This window comes from Oncorhynchus mykiss, chromosome 5 (assembly GCF_013265735.2).
Source record: "Oncorhynchus mykiss isolate Arlee chromosome 5, USDA_OmykA_1.1, whole genome shotgun sequence".
Classification (NCBI taxonomy): domain Eukaryota; kingdom Metazoa; phylum Chordata; class Actinopteri; order Salmoniformes; family Salmonidae; genus Oncorhynchus; species Oncorhynchus mykiss.
In genome coordinates this window covers 39,430,726-39,458,500 of record NC_048569.1, presented here as the reverse complement: position 1 = coordinate 39,458,500, position 27,775 = coordinate 39,430,726, and the positions used below count along the sequence as shown (strand labels likewise).

Below are 27,775 nucleotides of genomic sequence, written 5' to 3'. Positions count from 1 at the left end.
CAAAGGGGGGGAGGGTCAAAATCATAACAGTCAGTATCTGGTGTGGCCACCAGCTGCATTAAGTACTGCAGTGCATCTCCTCCTCATGGACTGCACCAGATTTACCAGGTCTTGCTGTGAGATGTTACCCCACTCTTCCACCAAGGCACCTGCAAGTTCCCGGACATTTCTGGGGGGAATGGCCCTAGCCCTCACCCTCCGATCCAACAAGTCCCAAACGTGCTCAATGGGATTGAGATCCGTGCTCTTCGCTGGCCATGGCAGAACACTGACATTCCTCTCTTGCAGAACGAGCAGTATGGCTGGTGGCATTGACATGCTGGAGGCTCATGTCAGGATGAGCCTGCAGGAAGGGTACCACATGAGGGAGGAGGATGTCTTCCCTATAACACACAGCGTTGAGATTGCCTGCAATGACAACAAGCTCAGTCCGTTGATGCTGTGACACACCGCCCCAGACCATGACGGATCCTCCACCTCCAAAAATCGATCCCGCTCCAGAGTACAGGCTTCGGTGTAACACTCATTCCTTTGACGATAAACGTAAATCTGACCATCACCCCTGGTGAGACAAAACCCTGACTCAGTGAAGAGCACTTTTTGCCAGTCCTGTCTGGTCCAGCAACAGTGGGTTTGTGCCCATAGGCGATGTTGTTGCCGGTGATGTCTGGTGAGAACAGGCCTACAAGTGCTCAGACCAGCCTCTCTCAGCCTATTGCGGACAGTCTGAGCTCTAATGGAGGGATTGTGCATTCCTGGTGTAACTCAGGCAGTTGTTGCCATCCTGTACCTGTCCTGCAGGTGTGATGTTTGGATGTTCCGATCCTGTTGTTCAATGTGATCTGCCACTGCGAGGACGATCAGCTGTCCGCCGTGTCTCCCTGTAGCGTTGTCTTAGGCATCTCACAGTCCGGACATTGCAATTTATTGCCCTGGCCACATCTGCAGTCCTCATGCCTCCTTGCAGCATGCCTAAGGCACAATCACGCAGATGAGCAGGGACCCTGGGCATCTATCTTTTGGTGTATTTCAGAGTCAGTAGAAAGGCCTCTTTAGTGTCCTAAGTTTTCACAACTGTGACACCATCTGTAAGCGGTTAGTGTCTTAACGACCATTCCACAGGCGCATGTTCATGAATTGTTTATGGTTCATTGAACAAGCATGGGAAACAGCTCTTTACAATGAAGATCTGTGAAGTTATTTGGATTTGTACTAATTATCTTTGAAAGACAGGGTCCTGAAAAAATAAATATGTTTTTGCTGAGTTTATATCTTCTGAAATTGTGATTCATGCCACACAAAAACCTTTAGCTTCTCCTTGCTGCTCGTAATGTGCCTTGACAGTTGTAAAGCTCCTAATTTTGAGTTGTGTCATCTGCCAAGATAGAGACTGTGCTCAACTGGCCTTGTATACAGATCTGTCCTGTTTCTTCACTCTGACTGATCTAGCTGAGGTGAGGCTGGTAATGGACTCAGAGATGTCGGACTCTCCTCAGCTATAACTTCCTGAAGGACAGAGAGTCATGAGAACTTTCTAGCTAGCAGCTTCTCCTAGCCGTATCTTCCCAGGCAGGCTGTGGGACTTTGCTGTTAATGGACTCCTGGTGTGTTTAGCTTCTCCTACAGTTTACAAAATGATTCCCCATAAGAATACTGTGCTGTAATCTCTACAAAGTTACAGCTGAGTTCATAAAACTTTCAGGGCATAGAAAAAGTATAACACGATGACGTTTTCACGAGAACCCATCGAAGCAGGTAAATAAAATATTACCTGGTTGTCCAGAAGATACATGTGTCATCTCCAAAAAGACACAAATCATATTATGTAACCCATATATTCCCGGATCGACCTCCTTTACTAGGATGCCATTCTGCTGGGCTGGCCTACAGTATGGGACCAGCAGCCCATCCCTAGTTCCCCTCCTCACCTCCATGATGGGGCTGGAGGCCAGCACCTTCTCCTCAACGTTGGTGTCGTTGGCCGACCCTCCCACAGTGGCGAAGAACCGCATGGCGTACTTAGCAGAGACGGTCTTCCCTGCCCCCGACTCCCCACTTACTATGATGGATTGGTTCCTCTCATCTCTACGGGAAAAGAAAGAGAGAAAGACATTTGGAACATTTCATAAAAAGAGGTAACTGACCAGAGCTGCATTAAAAATGGGCCACGTCTAGAGTTACACAACGCTCGTTTTCTCTACATGACTGGAGTTGCCAGGACTACCCAGCAGTGGGCATGCACAGTACGTAGGCAGTGGCTATGGTATTTATTGTCTTTTGCTCTACAGAGAAGAGCAGCATTGATGAGGTTGACAGTTAATGTGGACCGGAGCACTGTTATTATCCACCCACATCTTCCATTGAAGACACAGTTTATCTCTGTGGCGACTCATTATTCAGTCCCACACCAATACTATTTACATTTTAGCAGACGCTCTTATTGAGAGTGCATACATTTACATTTCACACTCTTTTTTTTTTCCTTTACTGGTCCCCCATGGGAATTGAACCCACAACCCTCTACCAACTGAGCCACACACTATCAAAATGACATATCAAACCGAATGAGGAGTCAAGTGCTTGCTACGCAGCTCCACGTGCCACACAGTAACAACTCAATTGCTTCCCAAAACAGACTAATATATAGAATGTGGTTATTAATTGGCAACTCTTCCAGGTCTAACACATTAACAGTATCCTGATCCTGTGTTATACCCGTTTAGCTGTACCCTGAGGCTCATCCAGTACCTGGCCATCTGCTTGTATGCCTCCTCAGCAACAGCAAAGATGTGTGGGTCCATGTCTCCCATGTTCTGCCCACTGTAGGCATTGATGACCTCCTCTCCATAGATCTGAAGCTGGTCGTAGGGGTTGATGGCCACCAGTACGATACCTATAGAGGAAGGAGGGAAGGGAGGACAGAGAAAATAGTATGGCCAGTCAGTGAGACTGTAACCTCTAGTTACTTAATCCTATATTTAGTAATACATCCCATATATTCTTGTGGGTGTGTATTTGTGTCTCTCTGGGCTTTGCAACCCAGCTGAGGATCTCAGCCATCTATTTCCTGTGTTTGAGCAGTGCAAAATCCACTTGGTCACTGAAATCTTGCTGGATTGATTGCTTTCATTTCACTGGTGACTCTTTCCCACTATTGCTTGTGCCATTCGTCCCCCCCCCCCCGTTAATGTAATGACCGCGGAAACGTTTGTAATGACCTGCATATATACAGTATGCTGGATGTATTGGTAATGGCTGAAATGGGCTCAATAAAATACATTGGCTTTCCGTTGCATCTATAAGAACGCTAACGCTTCGTACGGGATTTAACGTCTTCGACAGTTACATCACAGGAAAGAGAACAGAGATAAAAAAAGGTATTTTGATGGGTGTTAGTTTTTTTTGTTGTCCAATTTGAAAAAAAAGTAATGATTTAATACAGTTGAAATATTTACATATTAAATGCGCTGAAATGAAAGCAACTTCTTAAAATGAAAATTTGGATTAGTGACATTATGATCTCACAAACATTGTCAAATATGTTTGGATGGGTGTAATCTAGAGCCAAGCGTGTAGAGTTCTATTAGCATCGGTTATCCTTCTCTTGACACACTTGTCAAATTATGCACGAGAAGGTGACAACAACAGGAAGGAGTAACCTAGAGACAGAGCAAGTTTTGGGTGGCTCCACCCCTTTATATGCATTTATTCATGAATGCAAATACACCCAGCATACTGTATATATGCAAATGAGGCAACATACTTTCAAAGTATTTAAGAAATACCTGATATACTAAGAAAATATATGAGAAAGTAAATACCTGAATTCCCACCAGAATACCTTAAGTCCATTAATTGTATGTGCATCTACATTTTAGTCATTTAGCAGACGCTCTTATCCAGAGTGACTTACAGTTAGTGTGTTCACATTAAGATAGCTAGGTGGGACAACAACATATCACAGATAATAATAATTAGATAATCCTATCATACAGTACAGTACAATATGCTACTGTGGGTAAAAACACATTGTTAACAGCCCTTTGTATTTTTCCTGCTACCTTTGATAGGCAAATACTATCAAAACATATGACAACATCCATATTACCAGAGGAATGTAGTAGGCTCAACCAAGTTTGCAATGGCAGGGTTACTATGGGGACAGATTTCCCTAATTAAAACATGGTGATATCTATGGCCAGTGTAGGTTTAACAGACAAATATTGTCTTTGCTCATTCCCCTTTGTCTGCTTTGTTAAGGGTGCATACCACACATGGCAACAGCTCACTCATTGGCTGTTTAAGTCAATGGAACCCTAGTTGATTGGGGAATTGGGAGGACAGGTTTGTGAAAGTTGGGAAAAGACAACCATTAAAAAAGGTAAATGAAAGCCTCGACCCTACACATGGTGTAAAATAAACCAGCTACCATAATAAACGTAGGAGGAATTTGCAGCACAAGGTCAGACCCTATACAGACTAGACATTCTGGTTACTATAAGTAGCGCTGTCAGAGCAGGTGGTGGTACAGTATAGAGACTTACCACAGTATGTGTAGATGTGGTTGGGCTCGAGGAAGCGCACTTTGAGGTTGTGTAGGACAGCAGGCTCGTGAAGGTAGCTGAGCGCTGTGAGGTCATTCTCCCCCACCAGGATATCAGGGTTCCGGAGGAAGGGAAGAGGGTTGTCTTTGGGTCCGATGCGGTATTCCAACGGCTGGGACAGGAGGGGTTCAAGCCAAAAAATGTCAATACTAAAAAAAACATTCAAAGCAAAGTATGTGCACCTAGTTTGAGGGTATGATGACTCCCTTTATCAGTTGAAATCACATTGCAGCACTGCCCATAACTACACATGTTAAAGGATATGGATTTGGTGGCTTCTAGGTGTTTATGAATCATACCTGTATCAACTAGAGATTGTGATCGTGAGTAGGGAAACATACTGCTGCTGCACACAGCGATAATATCATCATCTGCTGATTCATTCAAACTACTCTTGGCACAGTGCATTCTTATTTAATAACTGTATCTTGTACTCTCAGGGCTTGCATCTCTCACTTCAAAAAATAGGATTAATGATTCATGGCACCAAAGTTTCTGAATGTGCGTGGGCACGCACACACATTAACTGCTTTAAATGAGGACATGTACAATTGTACATGAGCACGACAAAATAGACCAAAGCATATTGAGTCCTTAGGCAAGGGCTATGTAATTTAAAAAAAATTATAACGATATTTATCTTAGAATTGTGGCCTGATCCCGAGGGGGGGGGGGGGTAGATTACCGATTCATCTTCAAGTTTGAGGTGCAGGATTGGCTCTCCCTCCTTGTAGTCCTTGATGATCTCTGCAGCTCTCCATACATCCTCTGGGTCTGGGATCCACACCCGAGTGTACTGCAACACAAAAACACATACAAATAGATTTAATTCAACTCAGCAATTACTTTGGATATTGTTTGCACATTTAGAGAGCATTCCTCCCCCACTTGCCCATGTTCATTGACCGTGTGTAATTTATAGTCAATGCAAACATACTGTCAAGCCATAAAAAGCGACCGAACTGCTGAATGCTCTAGAGATGTCCAATTGATATGACACCTCAAAGATGTTGCAATGCGTTATTGTTTCAAACTAAAGCTGAAAATAAGTGTCAACAGGTTGACGATGTGGCAGTGTTGAGGCAATTTTCTTTGTGACACATCCCGCCTTGAGATACCCTCGATAGGCCCATAGTGAGGTGAAAACGCGGACTGATAATCTCCCAAGGGCACACTTCTTTGCTAATCTTACTTCTTATATAAACCTGGGCCCTACTTTTTTGATCGACTTAGAATCACATAAAAATGTACTTCAAGCCGGGATGCCATTAACGGCAAAACTAAGTCGTATCCTAAAGAGAACGTCAACAACTTACTCCATCTTCCAAAAATGATTAATTGCACCTTTCTAACAGTTCCTTTGACGGTAAATTAGTAACTTTACGGGATGAATAGAACAAATTATTATGAGAGAAGTTTGGCCTGATGTTGGAGAGAAAGGTTTTATTTTGAACCTACTAGTGCTGCCGAGGCATCACCCACACATTGTGAAGGAGAAGGGCTTGACCCTCGACAAAAATCACCATCAGATTCCATCAACCATCTCGCTCTACCTTCATCTGATCAAGCCATAAACTGACCATCTCCATCTTTGGAGGAAACCTTCACTCAAAGACTTGGCCTCTATTGGTTGACCTAGCTAACTATAGCTAGGCTACTCACGACATAGCCTATTGCTTGATCGTTTTTTTTGTTTTGTTGTTGTTGTTGTTGCTGCTTTTGAAGCGCTTTGAGGTTTCTTTCTGTTATGAAAAGTGCTATAAAAAGTTTAATAAATTATTATTATTTTTGTCAGGAGAGTGGGAGTGATAACTCACTGATTAAATCATACAAACCATTAGCTGGTCCTCCACTGCTAATTGCATTTTGAAATTAGAACTATTAGGAAAAAAAAATAAGAAAAAAAATAGGGGGGGAAATAAATAAATAAAAAACACATGAAATGAGGTATTGTCAATTTAATTCAGGATCAGAACAATCATTTTTGTTTACAAAAAAATCCCTGCTGAACAAACATTGAGCATATAATTTTATGGCGTTAATTAATCATTAATTGACTAGTCCATTTCTCAGCACATCGGCCTAGGTTTCACTTCACTGACAGTTAGGCCTATAACGACCGTACCAGATGCAAACTACTGCCCCACAGAACAAAAGGACAAGCAGTTTATTTGTTGTGTTCTTGAGGGCAAAAAGAAAAGCCAGACAAATGATCCTAAACACGGTCCTCCTGACCTCCCATTCCTTCACAGGCACAAAACAGCCTAACAATGCACTGCTACGAGGTAATAGGGAGTAAGTGGGGGAAACAGCAGACAAAGGAGAAGGCGAAACAAAACTACTGTACGCAGTACAATCACTGTTGAGATGTTTCAGCTCTTTAAAAACCACGACCATATTTTATCTGACAGAGATTAGCCCGCCTAAGCTGCAGACCTTAGAAACACAGTACAGTAGAGTAGCAGCCTAACCTCAGACAGCTAAACTACATAGGGTTCACTGTGGGTGATCAAGCACAAGTCATTTTCTATTAAAAAAGGTATCTTTACCTTGACTCAAGTATGAGTATTGGGTACCTTTTCCACCATTGTACAGGGATGAAAGTAAGGCGGACCTGTACGGCATCCCGGGAAAAATAAATAGTGGGGGTACGCCGTACCGGTAAAACCTGGGCCGATCACAATAACTAAAACATCAAGAAAAATAATGGTGGTACAGCCTACAGTTATCATTACCATACGTCAGAGGCATGAAAAAGCGAATGGACTTGAAAGTGGGTGATACCACATTGCATTTTGGCTTCGACAAGAACACAGAAATGTGCCAAGGCAGAGATGGGTGGCCACACCAAGAAGCACGCAGACAGCAGTGGAGGCATTCATTCTGGCCTAATGACAATCACCAAATGTCATGACACTTTTTGGTGTTTTGTGTAAAAGAAGTCTCTTTCCATTCACAACTGTTTGGAGGATGGAAATATGGTTGTGAGTGGATGAACGTGCGTGGGTAGCCTAGTGAAGGAGCCCTTTGAAGTGATCGTTTGACAAGCAGAGGAAAACATCATGACTGGTTGTGTTTATGCCACTATAAAGCTCAATGACAAATCTTTATGACTAGGCCCACACTCTGGTTTGACATTGGAGAAATAGGCCTATTCCTCTGTCCATTCTTCCCTGAAAGCTCTATTTTTCATTATCCATCTTTCTTTTCAGACTTTTTCAGAGCGACATTCTCTTGATTGCAAGCAGTTTTTCCCCAATCAACGCACAAAGAAATATAAAAAACAAATTTAATAGAGACGTTGGTGATTTTATCAGTGTAATCAGATTGAAAATATGAGGATATGTTATTGACATTGACCTGATTATATAGCCAACTAACCAGATGTGTTAAACATTGTGTTTAATGTGTAACATAGGTTCTATGAATCGGGCTGCTATTATGTTCTGTTCTGCTGACTATTAGCTGAGAAAATTTGCCCTAGGCCAAACCTATTGCCAACCCCTTCTGTACACTATTCTCGTTTAGCGAGGACGGGGGAGGGGGATTTTTTTTTGTCTCGCCTAGGGCGGCAGAACATCCAGGGCCAGGCCTGTTACGCTCATACATTTTCTGGGTGCACAGGCACGCATAGGGATTTCCCATACCAGGAAGAAATTAATTCTACTTTCACCCCAATATATACACAGTTTATGTACATAAAACCAGCAGATAGCAGATAGCAGCTAGATGCATGTCAATTTGAGCCAGCAGAGGAAGAAAGCCCAAACAAAAAGGGGTGCTGAAAGAAGGAGGGGGGGGGGGGGGGGGGTCATTAAGCAGCAACAACCCTCCAGTGCAGAACTGTTTCTCCTTTACATCACCCCAGAGAAACACTAGAGGGAGAGAGGAGGAAACTTTTAGAAAAATAACTACATCTGCAAAGGTTAATGAATGTTCCAACTCATTTCCTCCATTCGGCCACATTGGCATTATATTCATTAGAAAAGGTAAGTGGACGGAATCATTTGTAAACTACGGTTCCCATTTCAGCAGCAGACTGAATTAACGCAGTTTGTCAGGGGTAATAGAGTTTATGCAGTGCTCAGCCCTACGGAGCGGTGTACTCTGTGTGTAAGTCAAGTGGATTTTCCACAGCTGAGCTCTGCGTGTCTCAAATGGAGAACAAACTCTCTGTACGACCTTCTCAATTTCATCGGAAACTTACTTCTCAACAAGTTGTCAGTGTTTACTGTTACCAGAGAGCCCAGCTATCTCAGATCAGCACATCATGATATCTCTCAGCCTGATATCAGAACAGTGAGAGGAGTCAGATGACACTCTACCCCATGAGGTTTAACCTAACATTTACCTCGGTCACAGAGGGCCCATTCATATTTCAACAAGAACACCTCCCAACCAAGTCGCAGGCCACTCCCCTGTAGAAATACATTATAGAGAAGACACCTACTGACGCCAAGTCCTCGTTACTCATGCTCTGACTGAGAAGCTAAAAGACTGAACTTTGAGCGCTGTCTTCCCCCCCGGGGCAACTGAGAGGCACAGCGTATTACGACAGGCGAGATGACAGCAGCGCTTTTTAATCCGCTTTAATAAGGAGGCAGCGGGCGGGCTGGCAGATAACTGGGGGGGAGATATAGCGATACAAAATAACCTTGCGTAGCGTTGCAACCGACCATGCTATCACTAATATTACCCACGTGTCAGCCAGGGTCACATGGGCTTTGACTCTGGGAACACTTGAAGACCGTTTGTCTCCTAGTCTGAAACTTTCTCACACAACCCGAGGGAAAATCTTATTGTACTGTGAGTGACTTTCATTCTGTTTTGCAGCTTACAGTTGTAGGAAATAGTATGGCTTATTTGACCTGATCAGTACCTTATTTATGACTAACCTATTAGGTTACATAGGGCCTTGTTCAAAATAATTGCACAACAGAGCCAGCAACTCACTCACCACCAAGTCCATTTAGACGTGGGACATAAAAACCGATTCACGCGCTGACTTTTAAGGAGATCGACGACGGGTCACAAAGGTGCTTTCACTTCGCTCCCGATTGCAAGCTTACGCTCATGGGTTACAATGCTTCTCCTTTGCTCAGAGTTCTTCTTCACAAGCACAGAGACTTCTGTGCACTTGTCAAGTATCCAGCAGAGCTATGACAATGTGACCATTCTTTTAGCATGGAAATAAAAGAACAATGAGTGAGTCCCCCCTCCCTCCAAATCACAGACTATCACAGCAGTCAGGTCAGGTGTGACTCTACATTACTGTACATCATCATCATCATCCCAGGGCGACACGTCAGAGAAGGAAATAAACAAAGCCTTTTCTCTGGATCCCACTGAGCAACTACAGTAACTCCCCATGCCGCTGACACCACATGCTACTCAGTTACTTAACATCACCAGGGAAGAAATCAATAGGGGAAACATGAGAGGGAGCGAAGGATGGATCTAAGGAAGGAGAGAGAAATGTTTAAATCAATACAAGATGTTTGTAAGCATGGCTGACATCCTGACACTTCTCCAATGAATCCTTATTGACAAAACGATTGAGGACATTTTTGGCACAACCGTAGGCATATAATGCAAGAGGAATCCTCACGACTCTTTTCACAGACTGTTGTTTCTTCATATTTGGAGAGGCTGATTGAATGTCAAGATCAAGAAAAGATCAAGGATTTGGAACGGAAATGGCAACTGTGCTGTGCCATTTCCAAAGGTTGCGTTTGAAATGGCAGCATTCATTATTAGCCTAATTGAATTACTATGCATGTCCTGGGGTAGTAGCCACAAAGCGTCTCAGAAAAGGTCCAAGCAATCTTGTTAAAACTGGTTTTAAGACTAAAAAGAACTCCCAGCTCAGAGTGGGTTTTAGGATTATGTTCAACTCAACCTCAGTCGATAATCGCGACAGTTTGAGGTACCCCAAAGGAAAGATGGCGATGACGCTTATTGACATTGTTGCAAATTATGGGGAATAACCAATGGCGACGAGGCTCGCCAGCTGTGAACTCTATAGCCTCAGACAATCACAGTGAATGTGACTACATCAAATGTTGCAAAGATTTAAAAAAGCTTGATATTTTTGACAGCCTGACACGATCACTTTGTCTACTCTTAAATCTTTTTAACAATTCTGATATGTTGAAAAATGTGATAGGCATATTGCACTGAATCATACAGTATGATGGTTGTTAAAAGCCAACTTTTTATAATATTAGGCTACTGTTATGTCAACACACTCGTCACTCCTGTTCCAACAACTCCAAATCCTTTTGGCACAGTAGGCATCAAGTCCATTGCTGATAATGTTGCATAAAATGTTTGTGTTTGGTGAAAATGATAGACCTTCCAATCAAAGTTCACATAGGCCTTGGATGCATTCCAATAGCCCAACTTGAAATAACATGATGTAGGTCAATGGAATAATCGAAAGGAAAAAATGTGATTATTTATTAGCCTAGAGGTTATAAGTATTTAGGCATATCATGTGAAATAGGCATCATGGTGAAATCATTGTCAAAAGCGCAGGAGAAACTGCTGCATGAAGGCCTAGGTTATTTATGGATTGATCATACAGGAATATGAACACTGAACAAAAATATGAATGCAACAGGTAAAGTGTTGGTCCCATGTTTCATGAGCTGAAATAAAAAAAGATCCCAGAAATGTTATATACGCACAAAGCTTATTTATCTCAAATGTTGTGCCCAAATTTGTTTACATCCCTGTTAGTGAGCATTTCTCCTTTGTCAAGATAATCCGTCAACCTGATTACACAGCATGATCATTACACAGGTGCACCTTGTGCTGGGGGCAATAAAAAGCCACTCTAAAATGTGCAGTTGTGTCACACAACATAATGCCACAGATGTCTCAAGTTGAGGGAGCGTGCAATTGGCATGCTGACTGCAGGAATGTCCACCAGAGCCATTGCCAGAGAATTTAAATGTTAATTGGTGTACCATAAACCACATTAAGTCTATTTTTTATTTGGCAGTACGTCCAACCGGCCTCAAAAACGGAAGACCATGTGTAACCACACCAGCCCAGGACCTCCACATCCAGCTTCTTCAGCTGCGGGATCGTCTGAGACCAGCCACCCGGATAGCTAATGAAACTGTGGGTTTGCACAACCGAAGACTTTCTGCATAAACTGTCAGAAACTGTCTCAGGGAAGCTCATCTGTGTGCTCATCGTCCTCACCAGGGCCTTGACCTAACTGCAGTTTGGCATCGCAACCGACTTATGTGGAAAATGCTCACCGGCACGGCGGAGAAGTGTGCTCTTCACGGATTAATCCCGGTTTCAACTGTACAGATGGTGTCGTGTGGGCGAGCTTTAAACAAAACAAAAAAAATATTTTACCCCCTTTTCTCCCCAATTCCGTGGGATCCAATTGTTAGTAGTTACTATCTTGTCTCATCGCTACAACTCCCGTACGGGCTCGGGAGAGACGAAGGTCGAAAGCCATGCGTCCTCCGAAACACAACCCAACCAAGCCGCACTGCTTCTTAACACAGCGCGCATCCAACCCGGAAGAAGGAAACACTGTGCACCTGGCAACCTTGGTTAGCGTGCACTGCCCCCGGCCCGCCACAGGAGTCGCTAGTGCGTGATGAGACAAGAATATTCCTACCGGCCAAACCCTCCCGAACACGGACGACGCTAGGCCAATTGTGCGTCGCCCCACGGACCTCCCGGTCGCGGCCGGCTGCGACAGAGCCTGGGCGCAAACCCAGAGTCTCTGGTGGCACAGCTAGACCACTGCGCCACCCGGGAGGCCCTGGGCGAGCGGTTTTCTGATGTCAACGTTGAGAACAGAGTGCCCCATGGTGGCGGTGGGGTTACGGTATGTGAAGTCATAAGCTACGGACAATGAACACAACTGCATTTTATCAATGGCAATTTGAATGCAGAGAAACCGTAACGAGATCCTGAGGTTCATTGTCGTGCCATTCATCCGCCACCATCACCTCATGTTTCAGCATGATAATGCACAGTCCCATGTTGCAAGGATCTGTACACAATTCCTGGAAGCTGAAAACATACGTTCCAGTTCTTCCACGGCCTGCATACTCACCAGACATATCACCCATTGAGCTCTGGGTTGACATGTACGACAGCATGTTGTGTACAGATCCTTACCACCAATATCCAGCTACTTCGTACAGCCATTGAAGAGCGGGACAACATTCCACAGGCCACAATCAACAGCCTGATCAACTTTATGCGAAGGAGATGTGTCGCGCTGCATGAGGCAAATGGTGGTCACACCAGATACTGACTGGTTTTCTGATCCATACCCCTACCTTTTTTTAAAGTTATCTGTGACCAACACATACATATCTGTATTCCCAGTCAATTTTAAAACATTTATTTTACCTATATTTAACTAGGCAAGTCAGTTAAGAACAAATTATTATTTTCAATGACGGCCTAAGAACAGTGGGTTAACTGCCTTGTTCAGGGGCAGAACGATAGATTACTAGTTACTAGTCCAACGCTCTTACCACTAAACTACCTGCCGCCGTCAGGTGAAATCCATAGATTAGGGCCTAATGAATTTATTTCAATTGACCGATTTCCCTACATGAACTGTAACTCAGTAAAATCTTAGAAATGGTTGCATGTTGTGTTTACATTTTTGTTCAGTATCTCATGAGATGTCCTAAAAGGCAGCGAGTTAGTGGTTATATACAGGCAATTGCTTTGGAGTTTTTTAAAATATATATATAAATATATATATACAGTGCCTTGCGAAAGTATTCGGCCCCCTTGAACTTTGCGACCTTTTGCCACATTTCAGGCTTCAAACATAAAGATATAAAACTGTATTTTTTTGTGAAGAATCAACAACAATTGGGACACAATCATGAAGTGGAACGACATTTATTGGATATTTCAAACTTTTTTAACAAATCAAAAACTGAAAAATTGGGCGTGCAAAATTATTCAGCCCCCTTAAGTTAATACTTTGTAGCGCCACCTTTTGCTGCGATTACAGCTGTAAGTCGCTTGGGGTATGTCTCTTATCAGTTTTGCACATCGAGAGACTGACATTTTTTCCCATTCCTCCTAGCAAAACAGCTCGAGCTCAGTGAGGTTGGATGGAGAGCATTTGTGAACAGCAGTTTTCAGTTCTTTCCACAGATTCTCGATTGGATTCACGGCTGGACTTTGACTTGGCCATTCTAACACCTGGATATGTTTATTTTTGAACCATTCCATTGTAGATTTTGCTTTATGTTTTGGATCATTGTCTTGTTGGAAGACAAATCTCCGTCCCAGTCGCAGGTCTTTTTTCAAATCAAATCAAATCAAATTTTATTTGTCACATACACATGGTTAGCAGATGTTAATGCGAGTGTAGCGAAATGCTTGTGCTTCTAGTTCCGACAATGCAGTAATAACCAACAAGTAATCTAACTAACAATTCCAAAACTACTGTCTTGTACACAGTGTAAGGGGATAAAGAATATGTACATAAGGATATATGAATGAGTGATGGTACAGAGCAGCATAGGCAAGATACAGTAGATGGTATCGAGTACAGTATGTACAAATGAGATGAGTATGTAAACAAAGTGGCATAGTTTAAAGTGGCTAGTGATACATGTATTACATAAGGATACAGTCGATGATATAGAGTACAGTATATACGTATGCATATGAGATGAATAATGTAGGGTAAGTAACATTATATAAGGTAGCATTGTTTAAAGTGGCTAGTGATATATTTACATCATTTCCCATCAATTCCCATTATTAAAGTGGCTGGAGTTGAGTCAGTGTCAGTGTGTTGGCAGCAGCCACTCAATGTTAGTGGTGGCTGTTTAACAGTCTGATGGCCTTGAGATAGAAGCTGTTTTTCAGTCTCTCGGTCCCAGCTTTGATGCACCTGTACTGACCTCGCCTTCTGGATGATAGCGGGGTGAACAGGCAGTGGCTCGGGTGGTTGATGTCCTTGATGATCTTTATGGCCTTCCTGTGACATCGGGTGGTGTAGGTGTCCTGGAGGGCAGGTAGTTTGCCCCCGGTGATGCGTTGTGCAGACCTCACCACCCTCTGGAGAGCCTTACGGTTGAGGGCGGAGCAGTTGCCGTACCAGGCGGTGATACAGCCCGCCAGGATGCTCTCGATTGTGCATCTGTAGAAGTTTGTGAGTGCTTTTGGTGACAAGCCAAATTTCTTCAGCCTCCTGAGGTTGAAGAGGCGCTGCTGCGCCTTCTTCACAATGCTGTCTGTGTGAGTGGACCAATTCAGTTTGTCTGTGATGTGTATGCCGAGGAACTTAAAACTTGCTACCCTCTCCACTACTGTTCCATCGATGTGGATAGGGGGGTGTTCCCTCTGCTGTTTCCTGAAGTCCACAATCATCTCCTTAGTTTTGTTGACGTTGAGTGTGAGGTTATTTTCCTGACACCACACTCCGAGGGCCCTCACCTCCTCCCTGTAGGCCGTCTCGTCGTTGTTGGTAATCAAGCCTACCACTGTTGTGTCGTCCGCAAACTTGATGATTGAGTTGGAGGCCTGCGTGGCCACGCAGTCGTGGGTGAACAGGGAGTACAGGAGAGGGCTCAGAACGCACCCTTGTGGGGCCCCAGTGTTGAGGATCAGCGGGGAGGAGATGTTGTTGCCTACCCTCACCACCTGGGGGCGGCCCGTCAGGAAGTCCAGTACCCAGTTGCACAGGGCGGGGTCGAGACCCAGGGTCTCGAGCTTGATGACGAGCTTGGAGGGTACTATGGTGTTGAATGCCGAGCTGTAGTCAATGAACAGCATTCTCACATAGGTATTCCTCTTGTCCAGATGGGTTAGGGCGGTGTGCAGTGTGGTTGAGATTGCATCGTCTGTGGACCTATTTGGGCGGGAAGCAAATTGGAGTGGGTCTAGGGTGTCAGGTAGGGTGGAGGTGATATGGTCCTTGACTAGTCTCTCAAAGCACTTCATGATGACGGAAGTGAGTGCTACGGGGCGGTAGTCGTTTAGCTCAGTTACCTTAGCTTTCTTGGGAACAGGAACAATGGTGGCCCTCTTGAAGCATGTGGGAACAGCAGACTGGTATAGGGATTGATTGAATATGTCCGTAAACACACCGGCCAGCTGGTCTGCGCATGCTCTGAGGGCGCGGCTGGGGATGCCGTCTGGGCCTGCAGCCTTGCGAGGGTTAACACGTTTAAATGTCTTACTCACCTCGGCTGCAGTGAAGGAGAGACCGCATGTTTTCGTTGCCGGCCGTGTCAGTGGCACTGTATTGTCCTCAAAGCGGCCAAAAAAGTTGTTTAGTCTGCCTGGGAGCAGGACATCCTGGTCCGTGACTGGGCTGGATTTCTTCCTGTAGTCCGTGATTGACTGTAGACCCTGCCACATGCCTCTTGTGTCTGAGCCGTTGAATTGAGATTCTACTTTGTCTCTGTACTGACGCTTAGCTTGTTTGATAGCCTTGCGGAGGGAATAGCTGCACTGTTTGTATTCGGTCATGTTACCAGACACCTTCCCTTGATTAAAAGCAGTGGTTCGCGCTTTCAGTTTCACGCGAATGCTGCCATCAATCCACGGTTTCTGGTTAGGGAATGTTTTAATCGTTGCTATGGGAACGACATCTTCAACGCACGTTCTAATGAACTCACACACCGAATCAGCGTATTCGTCAATGTTGTTGTCTGACGCAATACGAAACATGTCCCAGTCCACGTGGTGGAAGCAGTCTTGGAGTGTGGAGTCAGCTTGGTCGGACCAGCGTTGGACAGACCTCAGCGTGGGAGCCTCTTGTTTTAGTTTCTGTCTGTAGGCAGGGATCAACAAAATGGAGTCGTGGTCAGCTTTTCCGAAAGGGGGGCGGGGCAGGGCCTTATATGCGTCGCGGAAGTTAGAGTAACAATGATCCAAGGTCTTTCCACCCCTGGTTGCGCAATCGATATGCTGATAAAATTTAGGGAGTCTTGTTTTCAGATTAGCCTTGTTAAAATCCCCAGCTACAATGAATGCAGCCTCCGGATGAATGGTTTCCAGTTTGCAAAGAGTTAAATAAAGTTCGTTCAGAGCCATCGATGTGTCTGCTTGGGGGGGGATGTATACGGCTGTGATTATAATCGAAGAGAATTCTCTTGATAGATAATGCGGTCTACATTTGATTGTGAGGAATTCTAAATCAGGTGAACAGAAGGATTTGAGTTCCTGTATGTTTCTTTCATCACACCATGTCACGTTAGTCATAAGGCATACGCCGCCGCCCCTCTTCTTACCAGAAAGTTGTTTGTTTCTGTCTGCGCGATGTGTGGAGAAACCCGTTGGCTGCACCGCTTCGGATAGAGTCACTCCAGTGAGCCACGTTTCCGTGAAGCAAAGAACGTTACAGTCTCTGATGTCCCTCTGGAATGCTACCCTTGCTCGGATTTCATCAACCTTGTTGTCAAGAGACTGGACATTGGCAAGAAGAATGCTAGGGAGTGGTGCACGATGTGCCCGTCTCCGGAGTCTGACCAGAAGACCGCCTCGTTTCCCTCTTTTTCGGAGTTGTTTTTTTTTTGGGTCGCTGCATGGAATCCACTCAGTTGTCCTGTTTGTAAGGCAGAACACAGGATCCGCGTCGCGAAAAACATATTCTTGGTAGTACTGATGGTGAGTTGATGCTGATCTTATATTCAGTAGTTCTTCTCAACTGTATGTAATGAAACCTAAGATGAGCTGGGGTACTAATGTAAGAAATAACACGTAAAAAAACAAAAAACTGCATAGTTTCCTAGGAACGCGAAGCGAGGCGGCCATCTCTGTCGGCGCCGGACTCATCAGGTTTTCTTCCAGAATGGTCCTGTATTTGGCTCCATCCATCTTCCCATCAATTTTAACCATCTTCCCTGTCCCTGCTGAAGAAAAGCAGGCCCAAACCATGATGCTGCCACCACCATGTTTGACAGTGGGGATGGTGTGTTCAGCTGTGTTGCTTTTACGCCAAACATAACATTTTGCATTGTTGCCAAAAAGTTAAATTTTGGTTTCATCTGACCAGAGCACCTTCTTCCACATGTTTGGTGTGTCTCCCAGGTGGCTTGTGGCAAACTTTAAACGACACTTTTTATGGATATCTTTAAGAAATGGCTTTCTTCTTGCCACTCTTCCATAAAGGCCAGATTTGTGCAATATACGACTGATTGTTGTCCTATGGACAGTCTCCCACCTCAGCTGTAGATCTCTGCAGTTCATCCAGAGTGATCATGGGCCTCTTGGCTGCATCTCTGATCAGTCTTCTCCTTGTATGAGCTGATAGTTTAGAGGGACGGCCAGGTCTTGGTAGATTTGCAGTGGTCTGATACTCCTTCCATTTCAATATTATCGCTTGCACAGTGCTCCTTGGGATGTTTAAAGCTTGGGAAATATTTTTGTATCCAAATCCGGCTTTAAACTTCTTCACAACAGTATCTCGGACCTGCCTGGTGTGTTCTTTGTTCTTCATGATGCTCTCTGCGCTTTTAACGGACCTCTGAGACTATCACAGTGCAGGTGCATTTATACGGAGACTTGATTACACACAGGTGGATTGTATTTATCATCATTAGTCATTTAGGTCAACATTGGATCATTCAGAGATCCTCACTGAACTTCTGGAGAGAGTTTGCTGCACTGAAAGTAAAGGGGCTGAAAAATTTTGCACGCCCAATTTTTCCGTTTTTGATTTGTTAAAAAAGTTTGAAATATCCAATAAATGTCGTTCCACTTCATGATTGTCCCACTTGTTGATTCTTCACAAAAAAATACAGTTTTATATCTTATGTTTGAAGCCTGAAATGTGGCAAAAGGTCGCAAAGTTCAAGGGGGCCGAATACTTTCGCAAGGCACTGTGTGTATATATATTAAATATATAAAAATAAAAATAAAAATACATAAATACATATATAATACATAAAAAACTCCAAAGCAATTGCCTGTATATGGGAACCACTAACTCGCTGCCTTTTAGGACATCTCATGAGGTCTCCTAAATAATCTGTCGACTAGGTAGGACTCTTATGACTAAAAGAGGCTTCATGCATAGCTTTTATTTTTACCCATAAGAGTAGGCATAAAGTGTCTATTGTCAGGACCAATTTTGTCTGAGACACGTTATGGCTCCAATACTGTTTGAATTAAAAGCTTAGTCGCCATGACGTTATTTCTTAAACATGACAAAGTGGCTGGGATATAGCCCATATTTTGTATCCCATGGCTAAAAAGAGAGGAATTCAGCATCATATGTGTATTACTACGCCTAAGTCTGCACTCAGGCTGGTGGGCAAACTTCCATTAAGTCTTCATCTTTACTGGGTCTTTGATGTCTGAAATCCTTTTGCCAAAACCCCATGCAGTGGAAGTAAGACAATTTTCCATGAAATTGGATAAACAATATCTAAGTGGATAAATAATCGCAAAGAAGTACTGAAGCATCCCATCTCAATGTCACTCATTGATGCATTTGACTTACTTCAGCATTACTGTGCATATGAATCTCCTAATTAAAATCACACTTGTCTCTATCATTGAATTGCAATAATCCACCACTACACGGTCTTGAGTGACTACAGTGCCCCTACACAGTAGACTATCTACACATGCATTTAGAGAAGAGAAAAATTCATTTATAAATAGCAAGGATTTTGGCAAAGTGCCAATAAACTGGCCATTTGATTATACTAAAGATTGGCTGATGAGACCAAGACAGAACTTTTGGACCATGTGATTGTAAACAGATCATAAACATACAGTAAACAATTTGCTGCCTTTTTTCCTGGCTCTGCGGGTTTGGGTCGAGCCAGCCCAGCGCTCTACTCAGCCCATCACCTGGAGCGTGTGAGAGATCCAGACTGACACAATGGGGACATGATTCAGAGTTCAGGGACTCTCTCAGCCCACTATAGGATGGGACATAGGATGGATCTGCCCAGAGGAGATGACCAATCAGGCCCAGAGCTCCAGGTTACAGACCCTTTCAAAGGACAACTGGTATTTCAGTGGAACACCAGAGTCATTTCCCTTTGATCCTGACAAGATGCTTTTACCGCTCTGCTTCATTGGCTTCCACTACGGGCAGCACTGATGTCTTCAAAACACAATCTAACCTACTCACTGCACCACTTGTTCAATGGTTTGGCCATTTTTTCAAAATTGTGGGGGACACCAAAGTGTCACGGGACCTTCCTTGATATGAGTGGTAATTTTAAACATTTATTTTTACAAATTCGGGATTGTATGAACCGATCTATAACAAGGCATAACTCTGTGAAACAAGCTGTAAAATGCCAGAGATAGACGCGACTGATGCACATGGGAATATCTTTGGTTTGTCTCTATGACATTCAGAAGTTGAGCTAAGACCTTCTAAAGTCGAGGAGTCAGAAAATGGAGACTTTACTTGGGAAGTTAACGTGTGACTGTCACTATACATAGACCTTTTGACTTTCTGTAAAAGAGAATAGGCTGGTGTATAATTCAATTGAGGGTTCATATAGTATAACATTATAGTAATAAAACATTTGTTAACAGAATATTTGGGAAAATCTAGACTTAATTTTCCTTATGGGCATTTTCATGTAAAAGGACTGATGAAAGACTGTTGTCCTTCTGGAAGTTTCTCCCATCTCCACAGAGGAACTCTGGAGCTCTGTCAGGGAGGTGACCAAGAACCTGATGGTCACTCAGAGAGCTCCAGAGTTCCTCTGTGGAGATGGGAGAAACTTCCAGAAGGACAAGCATCTCTGTAGCACTCCACCAATCAGGCCTTTATGGTAGAGTGCCAGACAGAAGCCTCTACTCAGTAAAAGGGTACATGACAGCCCACTTGGAGTTTGCCAAAAGGCACCTAAAGGACTTTCAGACCATGAGAAACAAGATTCTCTGATGAAACCAAGATTGAACTCTTTGGCCTGAATGCCAAGCATCATGCATGGAGGAAACCAGGCACCGCTTATCACCTGGCCAATACCATCCCTAGGGTGAAACATGGTGGTGGCAGCATCATGCTGTGGGGATGTTTTTCAGCGGCACAGACTGAGAGACTAGTTATGATCGAGGGAAAGATGAACGGAGCAAAGTACAGAGAGATCTTTGATGAAAACCTGCTCCAGAGCACTCAGGACCTCAGACTGGGGCAAAGGTTCACCTTCCAACAGGACAACGACACTAAGCACACAGCCAAGACAATGCAGGAGCGGCTTCGGGACAAGTCTCTGAATGTCCTTGAGTGGCCCAGCCAGAGCCCGGACTTGAATCCAATCGAACTTCTCTGGAGAGACCTGAAAATAGCTGTGCAGTGACGCTCCCCATCCAACCGGACAGAACTTGAGAGGACCTGCAGAGTACAATGGGAGAAACTCCCCAAATACAGGTGTGCCAAGCTTGTAACGTCATACCCAAGACTCGAGGCTGTAATTGTTGCCAAAGGTACTTCAACAAAGTACTTAGTAAAAGGTCTGAATACTTAAATGTGATATTTTTTTAGAACTTTGCAAAAAGTTCTAAAAAAAACAGTTTTTGCTTTGTAATATTGTGTGTAGATTGATGAGGCTGTAATGTAAACAAAATGCGTAAAAAAGTCAAGGGGTCTGAATACTTTCCGAATGCACTGTCTCTCTAGCTTAAACTGACTTTTTTTAACGCTAATTAGATTACCACAGAGGCGTGGACATCGACTCTGGGGGGTTAACAAGTAATCTTTCTCAAAAAGATTTGGGTCAAAATTACTGGTACCCTGTTTGCAATACCTCACCCTGCGAAGGTAGCGGCGCAGAGCCTTTTAAATATTTTACGAGACCAATAACATTAGATTTGATCCACCACCATATTTTGGGGTTATTTTCCGCTTACGCATCCTTATTTCGAAGCCAAACACACCACTGGTGTGCGTGGCCAAAGAGCTCCATTTTCATTTGATCTGATCATAGCACTGGTTCCAATCCAAGTACCAATGCCATGTAGCAAACTCCAGGCGTTTACATTTGCTGGGCAGGGAAAGGCGCCTTGTCGAAGGCTTGTAGCAGTCCTCTGACTGGGGGCTACCCGCCAGAGATGTAAATAACATAAGGGGCTTGTTGAAGGCTTGTAGCAGTCCTCTGACTGGGGGCTACCCGCCAGAGATGTAAATAACGTAAGGGGCTTGTAGCAGTCCTCTGACTGGGGGCTACCCACCAGAGATGTAAATAACGTAAGGGGCTTGTAGCAGTCCTCTGACTGGGGGCTACCCGCCAGAGATGTAAATAACATAAGGGGCTTGTAGCAGTCCTCTGACTGGGGGCTACCCACCAGAGATGTAAATAACATAAGGGGCTTGTTGAAGGCTTGTAGCAGTCCTCTGACTGGGGGCTACCCGCCAGAGATGTAAATAACGTAAGGGGCTTGTAGCAGTCCTCTGACTGGGGGCTACCCGCCAGAGATGTAAATAACGTAAGGGGCTTGTAGCAGTCCTCTGACTGGGGGCTACCCACCAGAGATGTAAATAACGTAAGGGGCTTGTAGCAGTCCTCTGACTGGGGGCTACCCACCAGAGATGTAAATAACGTAAGGGGCTTGTAGCAGTCCTCTGACTGGGGGCTACCCGCCAGAGATGTAAATAACGTAAGGGGCTTGTAGCAGTCCTCTGACTGGGGGCTACCCACCAGAGATGTAAATAACGTAAGGGGCTTGTAGCAGTCCTCTGACTGGGGGCTACCCACCAGAGATGTAAATCATGTCTTAAGCGGCACTCTGCTCACCTGCTGGTGGTAGAACTTTAAAAATAGCGAGCGTCAAGCTTTTTTTTGCATGCTGGGTGGCTGCTATGGCCATTCACACGGCAGCAGTGTCAGACCATTGTGATATAATCTGGTTTGATGGCAAACAGTTCTAACGCTGTAGCAGCCCAGTCAGTTTCTCTCAGCAGTGTAAACATGACAGTCACATATGGTTGCCTTTACACAGACACGGCAACGTTCTAGGGCACCTGAACAAGAGCAGATGGACTATCTGCTGGCAGTAGTGCATGGTTGTAGTAGTCACTTGGGCATCATGTAAGTTAGAGTGGACATACAATTCTCTAACTTAGCACATAAAAGGACAAATCTGTAGAAAATACCCATGTTTGACCATAGACAAAGTTCAAAGGCTTCATGAATCAACACAAATAAGGAACTACGGTACAGGTACTACCCCTGATGTGGTACTTGCCTAATAATGAAAGAAAGTCAACAGAAAAGGGAAATAAAGTATGGTGGGATGGAAACTGTCAAAAGAGGAAGAACAGGAAAAACATGAGAGATTGAAAGGCGAATGCCATTACATTGTAAATGGCTTCAGTCAGTCAGTACTCCGTCATAAAGACATTTTGAAAGGAATAGGCCAATTCAATTGTCTTGGACTGCCCCATGGGTCAGGTGATTGTGCAGCACTCTGAAGTGAACTGGAAGCAAGAGGGGAAACTGGCAGAGAACGCTGTTCCTTCGTGCGGTAGTAGCAGAAATGCAAATCTTGTTCAGTGATGGCAGGAACTCATTTGATTTGTAAAACAGTGTCATCTCCTAGAGCTCCGCCTCACTCCTCCTCAAACCAGCATACTGTACACTTAAAATAAACAGCAATGGCTGACAGAGCCAGGGCTAAATATGACCTCACTATTACATTAGAAAACAAATGAATGGAGAGACTTGACAGAGGACTTCTGACTGCAGTTTGCTTTGTAGAGATCAGGAAGGTGCGCTAATGACTTTACAATATGCGTTCTAGCCACCATTCCAACAGCAGCCCCTGCTGTAGCAGTGCTAAGCTACAGTAATGCCTAGGAATAGCAACAGCTACCTACGAGTCAAGCTGCAGTGGTGCTGAAGTAAATCAGCTCCATTGAATGAGATGGACTTGATCAGTACTGTAAAACTCCCTCTACTCCTCATCTTTCTCTCACTCGTTACATTCTATTGCTGGGACTGGCATTCCGGCATTTTCCGTCCTTCGCTCTGCTCTTTGCTTTGTGATTTTCTACAGGTCGAAAGCATTGAGACTAACAACAAACAAGATGAAAGCCCTGTTATATGGCATAAATGATCTTCTACAGAAGCAACAACAGTACGCATTCAGCTTTTGCATCAAAACTGGACCATTAGTCCACCTTTCAAAACAATCCATCACAACACTTCGCTATTTCCAAAGGTTTGTTGCAAATTTGGACTCGGGCAAGACAAACATTATTAAATCAAGTAGCCAAAATCATACCCTGGTTAGATGGAACGTGGAATTGTTGTTTCTCTTCTTAATTGTGAAAATATTCACGATATCCTCTCAAAATGTCATAGATGCTGCATTGGACTGAGAGAGAAAGTTAAAAAGGGGGCAATGAGGTCATCCTTAGTAAACTCCTCCCCGCACCCATATGAGCACATGCCGTAGACATTTATGCTTCTTGCAGGCCTGGGCATTTTAATAAGTCGGCCTAAGCTATTCTGTTAAAATTTAAATGCATCAGCTGCAAAGCGAATACTCCCATCCCCGTTTTCTGTGTTTATCTGGGTCAGTGAAGTTCTCCAATATGTACAGCGTACAGAAAAGAGTGCTGCCCATCCCCTGAATGCAGAACAGCTCAGCGTGGGCCCTATCAAACTGTAATTAGGACACCAAGAATATACTGAAAACTCCCACTATAACACATACAAAAGAACACAAAGTCCTTTGAAGAGTTATTTGACTAAATTTGGGATGATTCCACGCCAGCGTAGACAAAAATATTTTGGGTGTCTCAAATTGTTCTGGCAACTCTTTCAAGACCCTTTCTTCTTTAAGGTTGCTGCCCCAATCATCGCAAAGCCTATATCCAACCTTTTTAACCCGTCTCTCCCTTCTGGGGACGTTCCCATTGCTTGGAATCGTCCTTTATTTAAAGGGGAGATCAAGCTGATCCTAACTGTTAAAGGCCTATTTCTATTTTGCCCGGTTTATCAAAAGTGTTGGAAAAACTTGTCAATAGTCAACTGACTGGCTTTCTTGATGTCTATAGTATTCTCTCTGGTATTCTCTCTGGTTTCCGCTCAGGTTATGGATGTGTCACCGCAACCTTAAAGGTCCTCAATGATGTCACCATTGCCCTATATTCTTAGCAATGCTGTGCTGCTATTTATATTGACTTGGCCAAAGCTTTCGATACGGTAGACCATTCCATTCTCGTGGGCCGGCTAAGGAGTATTGGTGTCTCTGACGGGTCTTTGGCCTGGTTTGCTAACTACCTCTCTCAAAGAGTGCAGTATATAAAGTCAGAAAATCTACTGCCTGTCACCAAGGGAGTACCCCAAGGCTCGATCATAGGCCTCACGCTCTTCTCAATTTACATCAACAACATAGCTCAGGCAGTAGGAAGCTCTCTCATCCATTTATATGCAGATGATAGTCTTATACTCAGCTGGCCCCTCCCCAGATTTTGTGTTAACTTCTTGTTGACAGGGGGGCAGTATTGAGTAGCTTGGATGAATAAGGTGCCCAGAGTAAACTGCCTGCTACTCTGTCCCAGATGCTAATATATGCATATTATTGGTAGTATTGGATAGAAAACACTGAAGTTTCTAAAACTATTTGAATGATGTCTAAGTATAACATAACTCATATGGCAGGCGAAAACCTGAGAAATATCCAACCAGGAAGTGGGAAATGTGAGGCTTGTAGTTTAACTCAGCCCCTATTGTAGATACAGTGGGATATTGGTTATGTTGCACTTCCTAAGGCTTCAGAAGCCTAAGGCTTCAGAACGTTGTTTGAGGCTTCTACTGGCTTCTACTGTGAAGTGGGACCGAATGAGAGAGGAATGAGTCAGGTGTCTGGCAGAGTGCCACAGGCTCTGAGGCGAGGTCACGAGAGAGTGAGCTCTCGTTCTATTGCTTTTCTACAGACATAGGAATTCTCCGGTTGGAACATTATTGAAGATTTGTGATAAAAACATCCTAAAGATTGATTCTATACTTAATTTGACAAGTTTCTATGGGCTGTAACGGAACTTTTCGTCCGACGTTCGGCTGGACCTGAACGCGCTTTTGGATTTGTTTACCAAACGCCCTATCAAAAGAAGCTATTTGGACATAAATGATGGACATTATCAAACAAAACAAACATTTATTGTGGAACTGCGATTCCTGGGAGTGCATTCTGATGAAGATCATCAAAGGTAAGTGAATATTTATAATGCTATTTATGACTAATGTTGACTACCCAATATGGCGGATATATTTTTGGCTGCTTTGTTGTCTGAACACTGTACTCAGATTATTGCATGGTTTGCTTTTTCCGTAAAGATTGTTTGAAAATCTGACACAGCGGTTGCATTAAGGAGAAGTATATCTCTAACTCCATGTATAACACTTGTATTTTCATCAACATTTATAATGAGTATTTATGTAAATAGATGTGGCTCTCTGCACAATCACTGCATGTTTTAGAACTACTGAATGTAACGGGCCAATGTAAAATTAGATTTTTTAAATATAAATATGCACTTTATCGAACAAAACATACATGTATTGTGTAACATGAAGTCTTATGAGTGTCATCGGATGAAGATCATCAAAGGTTAGTGATTAATTTTATCTCTATTTGTGCTTTTTTTGACTCCTCTCTTTGGCTGGAAAAATGGCTGTGTTTTTCTGTGAGTTGGTGGTGAACTAACAATCGTTTGTGGTGCTTTCGCTGTAAAGCATTTTTGAAATCAGACACTGTGGCAAGATTAACGATAATGTATCTTTAAAATGGTGTAAAATACTTGTATGCTTGAGGAATTTTAATTATGAGATTTTTGTTGTTTTGAATTTGGCGCCCTGCACTTTCACTGGCTGTTGGCGAGGTGGGACGCTACCGTCCCACATATCCCAGAGAGGTTAAATGCTCTACAACAAAGCTTTCTTAGTGTCCAACAAGCTTTCTCTACCATTAACCTTGTTCTGAACACCTCCAAAACAAAGGTCATGTGGTTTGGTAAGAAGAATACCACTGAGGGTTTAGAGCTTGAGGTAGTCACCTCATACAAGTACTTGGAAGCATGGTTAGACGGTACACTGTCCTTCTCTCAGCACATATCAAAGCTGCAGGCTAAAGTTCAATCTAGACTTGGTTTCCTCTATCGTAATCGCTCCTCTTTCACCCCAGCTGCCAAACTAACCCTGATTCAGATGACCATCCTACCCATGCTAGATTACGGAGACGTAATTTATAGATCGGCAGGTAAGGGTGCTCTCGAGTGGCTAGATGTTCTTTACCATTCGGCCATCAGATTTGCCACCAATGCCCCTTATAGGACACATCACTGCACTCTATACTCCTCTGTAAACCGGTCATCTCGGTATACCCGTCACAAGACCCACTGGTTGATGCTTATTTATAAAACCCTCTTAGGCCTCACTCCCCACTATCTGAGATATCTACTGCAGCCCTCATTCTCCACATACAACACCCATTCTGCCAGTCACATTCTGTTTAAGGTCCCCAAAGCACACACATCCCTGGGTCGCTCGTCTTTTCAGTTTGCTGTAGCTAGCGACTGGAACGAGCTGCAACAAACACTCAAACTGGACAGTTTTATCTCGATCTCTTCAAAGACTCAATCATGGACACTGACAGCTGTGGCTGCTTTGCATGATGTATTGTTTTCTCTACCTTCTTGCCCTTTGTGCTGTTGTCTGTGCCCAATAATGTTTGTACCATGTTTTGTGCCGATACCATGTTGTTGTCATGTTGTGTTGCACCGTGCTGTATTGTCATGTGTTGCTGCCTTGTTATGGTGTTGTCTTAGGTCGCTCTGTTGTGTTGTGTTGTCTCTCTTGTCACGATGTGTGTTTTGTCCTATGTTTATATTTTATACATTTTTAATCCCAGCCCCCATCCCCGCAGGAGGCCTTTTGCCTTTTGGTAGGCCGTCATTGTAAATAAGAATTTGTTCTTAACGGCCTTGCCTACTTAATTGGGAGGAAGGATAATCATAATGAAAGTGGCCATTTAGGACCCTTTTAGACCTAAACATGCCTCCTATATCATCTGTGAACCGTACATGATACAGACAACATCTTGGTGTCATTATACTTCTTATAGTATAAAGACATAATATAACAGTATAATATTAAAATTGTTGTTATAATAGTTTAACGTTATTCTTATAGTATAATAACTTCTGACATACGGAGTATGTCTAGATTCTG

The 27,775-nt window shown here is 43.7% G+C and overlaps 1 protein-coding gene across 3 annotated transcripts in view; it reads right to left on the bottom strand.

The window, feature by feature from the left end:
• Positions 1 to 27,775, bottom strand: part of myo5b (myosin VB) — a 91,261-nt gene that overhangs the window by 44,140 nt on the left and 19,346 nt on the right. For all 3 annotated transcript variants that reach the window (XM_036977479.1, XM_036977481.1, XM_036977480.1), the window contains exons 2-5: positions 5,290 to 5,400; positions 4,545 to 4,716; positions 2,749 to 2,893; positions 1,929 to 2,085 (exon numbers count right to left, since the gene is read on the bottom strand). In XM_036977479.1, the coding sequence (XP_036833374.1) occupies positions 1,929 to 2,085; positions 2,749 to 2,893; positions 4,545 to 4,716; positions 5,290 to 5,400 (585 nt within the window). The remainder of the gene's footprint in view (positions 1 to 1,928; positions 2,086 to 2,748; positions 2,894 to 4,544; positions 4,717 to 5,289; positions 5,401 to 27,775) is intronic.